This window comes from Talpa occidentalis, unplaced genomic scaffold (genome assembly GCF_014898055.3).
Source record: "Talpa occidentalis isolate TD23 unplaced genomic scaffold, MPIMG_talOcc4v2.1 talOcc4.2, whole genome shotgun sequence".
Taxonomy (NCBI): Eukaryota; Metazoa; Chordata; class Mammalia; order Eulipotyphla; family Talpidae; genus Talpa; species Talpa occidentalis.
In genome coordinates, this window is record NW_023602073.1 from 58804450 (window position 1) to 58813993 (window position 9544).

The following is a 9544-nucleotide window of genomic DNA, read 5'->3' on the forward strand; positions in this document are numbered from 1 at the left end:
TGCCACAAATCTAAAGAATCTTCCAGTGGGGACCCACAGAAAAGCATCAGAAACAACCAGACAAGTCTGGAGGGAAAAGAGCAAAATCAAAATCAAGACAAAACCACCATTGTCCCCTCCCCACGGGTCTCTCACCCACATCTGTGTCACCCAGTCCACAACCAAAAGGCAAGCACAGCTTCTTCATGTCTCTTGGCTCCATGTGCCTCCTCCAGGTCTCCTTCTGGCTCCATCCTGCTTCCTTCCTTCTCAGTCTCCTCTGCAGCTTCTTCTCTCCATCCTGCTCAGGTACACCCTCCCTTGGGTGGGGCAGGGAACCAGGAATCTCCCCCTTTCCTGGGGACCACCCAGTTACAATCCCTCCACCGTCTCAACTATGGATAAACTTTTTTTTTTAAGATTTATTTTATTTATTTACGCATAAAAGAGCTGAGGTGTAGGCCAGAGAAGCTGGTGTGTGTGTGCGTGTGCACGAGAATTCACCAGAGACAGAGTGGGGAGCACAACAGGTGGATCTACTGAAATACACCACTGAGGGTGGCAATGAGACAGGAGAGGTGGGAGAGGTCTCACAGTGCTGATCAAGCAGGAAGTTTCCCAAGCCTGCTGCTTGGGAGAGTCTGCTGGTTAGATTCTGCTGCTTGCTGGAGTGGAGAAATTGCTGGGTGTACTGCACTGCTTGTCCTGCGTGGTAGCCATGGCTACCTTGACCCCCTTCCGGAACAATAAAGAATGCTTATGCTATGATGAATGGAGCAGCAAGTTTCCTCATACAAACTGTATAAAACCCTGCCATTTTTGCTCTCAGGTGCTCAGCCTTTTGGTAGCGATCCCACTGAGCCTGCTTCTGTGACAATTAAATCTCTCTTCACCTCTGAGTGCCGCCTGACATCTTTGGGAAATTGCCACAACACTGAGACTCAACCCCTTGCCCCATCAGGGAGGCCCTGGATAAACCTTTTTAGAGGCACAAGAAGAGATAAGGCTTCAAGTGAAATGATCTGGGGGAGATAAAATATTAGTAAATAATTGGCATATCTATCAGATAATGACTGAAAATACAAATTATCAGGTTTTTTTCTTTTTCTTTAGAGCGCTTTTAAGTTTTAGCAAAAAGTCAGCCTTCACTGGAGATACCTTACAAACTTCCTACATGGAACTCAGTTCCAGAGAGGGAGGAGAGCTTGATGATTTTTCTAACGCAGTGGAGGTCATTTCTCTCCTAGTGTTTAATTGTTCTCCAGGCTCTGTTTTCCAAAGGGAAGTGGAAAACAGAGGAAGGTGTGGGAGCTGCCCGAGGGCCCCTTCTCTCCTCTAAATCACCTCTGCAGCTTTTTCGAGAAGGGCCAGAGGTGCCTTTCAGGCATTTGTTTGCAGGCCCAGAAATTAAATTCATTCTCAGAAACTTCCTTTTGCTGTTATTTGCTAAAGGGAAGTTTCCAGAGGGCCTGAACCGTCTCATTTGCCTTTGAGTTTCTAGTAAACATTTTCAAAGTCCAGGCTGACGACGCCACCGACTCTGCAAATCCTGCAGTTCGGGTGAGAGGCGGGAAAGTAGCCTGTTTTTAGCGGACTTTTCGGGATCGGTCCTTCCCCTGAGGGTGGGATCCGGGCGGGCACGCTCGAGGGGCAGCTCAGTCTCGGCTCCGTGACCTCGGAAACAACTGGAAGCCTGTTTGTAAAACGTCCGCGTTCCAGCCTAACCGTTCAAAAGGATCAAGTAATTAATGAATTCGCCCAGTAAGTGCATCTCATTAGGCACAACTAGCTGATCAGTGTTTGGGAGTGGCGGCGACGGCATTAATAAACCACCCCGTCTATTTGGAGCGGAGGGAGGGGGCACTAGAGAGACCTCGGATGCGACGAACGGCAAATACCGAGGATTAGAGTTCCAGGCCTGAGGCGACTAACGCGCGATTGCGCGCGTCTCTTCAGACCCGGCAGCAGCCCCGCCCCAGCGCGCTCCCAGCAACCGCGGGCGTTTGGAGCCTCTACGTCACGGCCCCTGCCGCCTCTCATTGGACAAGACCGTCCAATCACGTGACTGGAACATGGCGTATAAAATCGGGCGAGGGGAAGGCGGTGGTCCGCCATTTCGTGGACGCCGGGTCAGCGAAAGCATCTGCGGGAGTGGGGCGGGGCGCTCCATTAGAAGGTGCGTGCGTGGATTTGAACCTCTGCATTTCCAACCCAAGATCTCGGTAAGAGACCGGCGACTGAGAGAGTGAGATGGGCGTTGGAACCTAACAGCCAAAATGGGGCTAGGCCCAATGGCGGCGCCAGGTTGAGACAAAGAGGCGCCGCCGCCATTTTGTGACGTTCGGCACGGGGCGGTGGCGGGGGCTCCCAACCCATCAGAGGATGTTCCCTGGCCTTGAAATGGAGGTGTGTAGGACCCTTCAGTGGGGGGTATGTTTGGGATTACCGAGAGTTAGGGAGAAGTGGGGGGCCGGCAATTGAATTGGGCCCTAGGCCGCGGCCTTTCAACTTATGGCGCCTTTTTTTTGCCTCACGTTTTCGTAGGAAGCTTTTCAGGATTTTTTTCTCGAATCACTATTAAAGATTGGACGTTTCAATCCAGATTAAATCATTTCTGTGCTCATCTTTATTTTCTTGTTCATTTAAATTTGATTTTTTAAAGCCTGAAGCCCTTTTTTTGAAAACTGAAAATGATTTGCCTTAAGCTGCATTGTTCTTGCAGCTACCTCCCATTAATACGTACTCACGGCAAAGTTTTTAAAAACCAATGAACTCCTGGGCACAGGGTGGGGTCACGAAAAGAGGATGTGTCCGGACTGGTTTTTTTTTTTTTTTTTTTAAATCGGATAAGCCCAGAGTGACAAGAATGTGGTGTTTACGAAAGACTATCAGACTTCATTGGCTGCTCTTTTATGCATTTGAAACTGGTCTACGAGTTGATTAGATGCATCACTGAGACGATTTTTAAGTATTTAAGTTTTATTAAATGTAAACACGAAAGTGCAGTAAATTCCTTGGATGGCAAATTGCTGACCGTTTTTTGCAGAAATTAACATAAGACGCATTTTGGAAGTGTACATTTAAGGAGTATTTAGTACATTCCCGGTATAACTGTCACCACTATCTAGTTCCAAACGTTTTTTTAACCACTGAGGAGAACAGTACCGGTTTGCAAGCTTTTCCTTATTAAATCTGTGCTCCCCAATCCGCCTCTGCTAAGCATAAATCTGCTCTCACTGGCTTTGCCTATTTTGGATATTTTCATGCACTTGGAATCGGACAATATGCACCTTGTGTCTGACTTATGTCAGTTAGCACGACTTGAAGGTGCAGACATCTTTGGAACTTTGGTTAGTGCTTCATTCCTGAGTAGTAGTCGGTTGTGGATAATTTTGCTTGACCAGTTAAGTTGGAGGACTTTTGTGTTGACAACTTTGGCTATTGATAATACTCTTGTATTAAGCACATACTTAAAATCCCACTTAGTTTTGCTACTTGAGAAATGAAGCTGGTTGCGACTTACTATTCTCCAGGCTCTGTTTTCCAAGGGGAAGTGGAAAACAGCCGAAGGTGTGGGAGCAGGCCCGGCCTCTCTTCTCCACTAAGTCACTACTGCAGCTTCTTCAGGAAGGGCCAGAGGCTCCCATCCAGGCATTTGTTTGGAGACCCAGAATTTAAATCATTCTCAGAAACTACCTTTTACAGTTACTTGTAGATCTTCAGCATTGTTGCATTTGGCCTTTTGAGTCTCCAGGTTTTGTTTCTGAGAGTTATCCTCCCGTAAATACTTTTATTTTTGAGATGAACCGAAATAACAGGTGAAGTCTCCAACTTTGCTCAGATTGTAATACTCCAGGTATTTTGTTCCTCATTTAAATACACCCCCCACGCATGCACATGCGCGCGCGCGCGCGCACACACACACACACACACACACACAATTTGTGCTAGCTTCCTTGTGGTTACCAGTAGTCATTGAGGGGAGAATTGGGGGTTTGGGGCTGAGTATTTTTTACAGTTTGTTTTTTTCTTCTACTCAGGCTATCTCATGTTACTCAGAGATTATTTGGGTAAATGATTTAATAATTGGGTTATTTTTTGTTACAGAAATGCATCGTGATTCCTGTCCCTTGGACTGTAAGGTTTATGTAGGTAATCTTGGAAACAATGGTAACAAGACTGAATTGGAACGAGCTTTTGGCTATTATGGACCACTCCGAAGTGTGTGGGTTGCTAGAAATCCTCCCGGCTTTGCTTTTGTTGAATTTGAAGATCCCCGTGATGCAGCCGATGCTGTCCGAGAGCTAGATGGGAGGTAATTAAATTAATAACTTACAATGTAAATACGGTCTAGTTTTTAATAAATATTGTAAGATACCGTTTTTTAGAAAACTAAGTCTTACCGGCTGTCAAAACAGCACCAAACGATGTGTTAATGACCTTAAGAAAAGTGTCGTTTCACTCATTTGGACAGTAAAGAATTTATGTGGTTTATTTTTGGTGAGTTTTAAATAATATTGGGTGGCTTGCTGCATCTAAAATATGGCTGAAACACTTTGTATCTCCCACGTTGTCTTAACCTTTGCCTATAAGTGTTTCACTTAGTAGAAAGTTGGGGGTCTGTGGTGATTTCCCTTTGTTTTGTGAACTTCCCTTGCCTGATAAATAATACCTGAATTTGAATAGGTATTGCCTTCTCTGCATCTCTACCCCTTTTTTCATGGCATTTTGAAGGCATTGGATTTCATGAAACCAAAGGAAATCTAATCCCTATTGAACAAGTTACAGGATTGGAGGGTTGTCTTGGAAAGCTCTTTTATAAAAGGTCATTTATCCAAGCAGATTGCAGAAGCACGAATTAATTGTTCCTGGGTCCTGCCTCATAATCACTGTCCAAATTTGGTGGATTATCTAAGTTTATTTCTTGTGGACCAGTGAAGAGATGGAGGATATAACTGTCTTTCTACTCTTCTCAGGTGTCAACTTATGTGAAGATTGAAGGGAGAGAGGATAAAGCAAAATGTTCTAAATGCTACTGTCTTGTTTCACTTGGAGAGGGCTGGAAGGAGGGGGGCGCCCCAACATACTGTGTAGCGAGATGAGTAAATACATGCTGGGTCCTCAAGTCCCACTGAGGGATATACAGCTAGATGAAATAGTTCCTGAGTACAAATCTGGGGTCATCACACTTACATTGAGCTAAAAGATCAGACTAATTGATAAAGTAATTAAAAACAAGCTGATTTTCTTGACTAGAAGAAAATTGGGGGCTAAAAATTGTTTTGGTATTGAAAGGATTTTACACTCCTGTGTTCTGCAGAGAAGCTGACTTTACAAGTGCTTGTTTTTTGCTTTCATACACCTTTTTTTGAAAGCCGTTTGATTGCTACAGAGGTAATGTCTTTTTCTCTTAGAACACTGTGTGGCTGCCGGGTAAGAGTGGAACTGTCAAATGGTGAAAAGAGAAGTAGAAATCGTGGCCCACCTCCTTCTTGGGGTCGACGCCCTCGAGATGATTATCGGAGAAGGAGTCCTCCACCTCGCCGCAGGTACTTGAGAGCTAGCGTGTTTAGAGGTATTGGTATAAATGGAGTAGCTAATGGGAGCAGGTATTTCTTTTAAAGTTTGTTTTGGTGGGTTTTTAAACTTACTGTGAAGAGGTTTTTAGGAAACATTTTGCTGGGTGTAGTTTGGGGTATGTGAGTTGTGCTGAGTGTTGGCTTTTGTCTTTAGGTCACTGTTCATGTTGGTAGTCAGTTACTTCTATCTTGGATCTATCTTCTAGTTCATCTTCTAGTTGCATCTTTCCAAGTCTTCCCTTATACTTCAATTTAGGCCTTTTTCCATTTCTTGACTCCATAATGACAAACATTACATTCAACTCTAGCTCTTCACAAAAATGTGTTTTCTACTATTAGCACGATTGTAATATTGACCAAACAGGCAGCTGTTTTAATGTTACAACTGGTAAAGTAGAAATCATTCTGAAACTGACTTAAGTCACTGACCATAAAGGGGGCTAAAAAAGTAATCCCAGTCATCTGTTCTTCAAACCCAAATAGGAGAGAATTCAGTTTTTTTATAATTGCAAATGGCATCATTCTTGGACCAGGCAGTATTGTCTGGATACTGACTCCACATCTCCTCAAACTCCAAAATAGTTTCTATAGGACTGAATTTACCTTGCAGGTGAGTGAAGTCCTAGGAGATAGGAGTTCAAAATCTTGCCCCTTTTACTATTTTGAAAAACAGAAACACACTGTTGCCCATCATAATAGAGTATTTGTTAGCTAATAGATGGTTGTACTGATGGCTTGTTTTTTCATTTTTTTTTTGTGCTTTTTGGTCCATCTATTAATAAAAATGAACCCCGTTACAGAGTCACCATCATGTCTCTTCTCACCACCCTCTGAGTCTGCATTAGCCAGTCAACTAGCCCTTTCAGCGTCATGTGACCAGCGCGCCCCATTCAGCTTGGCTGGTGTCGTTTCACATGACCCAGGCATGGCCAGTCGTCAGGTTGCACCGCCCTTTGGTTCCCGAGCATGCTGTTTTCTCTCAGCCTTCTCTCCAACCTTAACCAAATCGGCAGCAGCCACCTCGACCGCCCACACATTCCTGGCCAATCAGCTCAGCTGTTTATTTACCAAATGTCTTCACAACAACTACAGCAGCAGCCTTCGGCTAACAAAAAAGCAGGAAAAATCCACAACACCCCCTTCGCCAACCAACTAAATCCAACGCAACATCTGGCAAAACCTTTTCAGCAAATTCTTCCTGGCCGTCAGTCCGGCAGCCTCACCTCACCATTTCTAGCTTGTTGAAACCCAAAACTAGTAAGTTTTTCCTGCTTATACAGTTTACTGCTGGTTAAAATAAGGAGTAAGCGGCTTAAAGTAATTCTTTTTTCTGGATCAAAGGCTGGCTGTGCATAATTGAATGGTAACGTACATATATATTGCTTGAATAAAACTTTTAAGGGTGATAGGGAACTCATAATGTAACTAGACCTTCAAGTGGAACTTATTTGCATGTGTGAGATGCCAAACTAAAAATTTTAATAACTCTAACAGATTAGCTTTTCTTTCTAGCAAAAATTTTGTTGAATCCTATCACCTTTAAATGGTTTTACTAACAGTTTTCAAATTTTTTTAAATTTGGGGGTAAAGTGGGCCAAAGTTAAGGTAATTTTGATAAGCCTAAACACACTTAAATTGTGACGATCACAAATGGCAGTTCTAATGTAGCACTTAATGGCATCAATGTTTTACACCTAGCGCGTTTTCACAAAATTACACTATCCACCTAGTACCTTAAGTCTTGTCATGGACTTACAATAGGTTTGCATGGGTTCCAAATACTGGTTTATGGTACTGTTTTTGGAACTACTTGTGGGACTACATTTTGGTGTGGTGTTTGGGTAGTGAAGTTAGTTTGACATGAAGTTTTGCATTGGACAGATCTGCTGTGAAGCATTCTTTGTTAAAGTGAATCCATGGTTGGAATACCTGCTTTTCACTTGAGCTTTTGGTTCCTTAATCCTTCTGTGCCTTTTTTTCTTTACTTTTTTTTTTTTTTTTTGGACGATGGGTGCCAGTTCTTCGGCACATTCACTGGGCCCAACAGTGAGATTGAAAAGTTGGGAGATGCCTCACGCCATAAATACTAACTGACAGTTAGCCTAATTTTCCTGTTTCTGCTTTTAGATCTCCAAGACGGAGAAGCTTCTCCCGCAGTCGGAGCAGGTAATAATACCTTTTCTTGCCACATTCTCAGAAAAGGTATTTTCTATTTTCAGAATGACTTGGTTAATTAATATATCCAGGCTTTAGTAATGAGCCTTATGGTATATAGAGCCAGTGTTCTGTTTCATTTTCAAAGCCTCTTAGAAGTAACTATTTGTTCTGTATAATCTTGACTTGCCCTAATTTCTTTTCCTCTCTGGTATTAGGTCCCTTTCTCGAGATAGGAGAAGAGAGAGATCACTGTCTCGGGAGAGAAATCACAAGCCATCCCGGTCCTTCTCTAGGTCTCGTAGGTAAGATTCTTAATGATTTGAGCCATTAAAAAGAACTTACAGGTGGGTCATGGCCATTTTGATAGAATTTTTTATGGCTTTACTACTGAAATCTTTATGTCACTGAGTTTACAGATGTAACTTTATTCTTTGATTTTTTTTTTTTTTTTTTTTTTTTTAGCCGATCTAGGTCAAATGAAAGAAAATAGAAGACCAGTTTGCAAGAGGAGTGGTGTACAGGAAATAACTTCATTTGACAGGAGTATGTACAGAAAATTCAAGTTTTGTTTGAGACTTCATAAGCGTGGTGCATTTTTAAGATGTTTTAGCTGTTCACATTTGTTTGTTTCTTGGGACAGTGACACATAAAAGATATAATTCTCCATGGTTTGAAATGGATTATAAGAGGCATGTAATACCACAAATTGTTACTTTACAATGTTCCCTTAAGCAAAATTGAATTTGTTTTGAACTTTTAGTCTTGCATAGACTAAAAATAAACCTCTAAATTTTGCCTAGCCTATAAAGTGATTGATATTGTGGAAGCTGGCAAAAATCAAGACTTTTTCCATAACTAGGATACATAGTATGCAGCTGTAGTTGAATCAAGCAGTCTTTAAAAACTGCTATGAACACAAGCCAGTAGGTAAAAATAAAAGCTGCACCATAAAGCTAGATTTAGAGGTCTTTTTGTTTGTTTTAACTCCAACTAGTCTTAAACACTGGGTAGAGAACTCCTCCCAGCCCAGTTGGTATAGAATATTAAGAAATTTTCAAGAAAACGAGTTTATTTTTACTTTCAGTGATAAGTTCCTTATGTGATTGCTGTGTATCAATGCATAGCTCTTTATAACATTCTTTGGAAGTTTTGAGACCATTCAAGATCCTGATCTCCTGCAGTTTAAGGGTACATTGTAGAGCTGAACTTTGAGTTACTGTGCAAGATTTTTTTTTTCATGCTGTCATTTGTAATATGTTTTGTGAGAATCCTTGGGATTAAAGTTTTGGTTACAAATTGTTGTTTAACTTGAAAGCCTGTTTTTCCTTGCAAAACTAAAATCTGTGAGCTTGGTACCAAGTCCAGGTATAACATTCCTATTGGAAGCCATACTTATATTTTCTTGTAAAAGTGCTTTTGAATTAATAAAATATTAGCATAATTGTGTAATAGTTGAACCCACTATTACCATACTTCTTGTCCTTGGAAAACAGTTGGTTACACATATCTTATGAGAAACACAATGAGAAACTTGAATGGAAAGGAAAATTTTGGTGTCACCGAAGTGATTATTAGTATTTACATTTTTTTAAGAGAAACCAGTTAGAAGTCTGTGGTATACTCAGTGACCAACATTTTAAAGTTACAGACACCTGATACATTGTGATCCAAAGTTGCCCATAAAAAAGGCTTTTATCATTAGCATGAGAACTTTCCACAAAGCTTTAAAAATTGCTTCCATTTTATATAATTTGAGGTGTTGCATGGGAATTCTAAACTGATCCATCATGATGTAAAAAAAGTCACTATATGGTTAAAATGTAACAGTA

The 9544-nt window shown here is 41.7% G+C and overlaps 1 protein-coding gene across 1 annotated transcript; it reads left to right on the forward strand.

Moving 5' to 3' along the window:
- Nucleotides 1–2071: 2071 nt before the first annotated feature.
- Nucleotides 2072–9168, forward strand: SRSF3 (serine and arginine rich splicing factor 3). The gene is made up of 6 exons (XM_037519609.1): nucleotides 2072–2201; nucleotides 4087–4294; nucleotides 5394–5528; nucleotides 7686–7724; nucleotides 7931–8017; nucleotides 8178–9168. Exons 2-6 carry the CDS (start codon nucleotides 4089–4091, stop codon nucleotides 8203–8205), a joined length of 495 nt encoding a protein of 164 aa, XP_037375506.1. The 5' UTR covers nucleotides 2072–2201; nucleotides 4087–4088; the 3' UTR covers nucleotides 8206–9168.
- The last annotated feature ends 376 nt before the right edge of the window (nucleotides 9169–9544 follow it).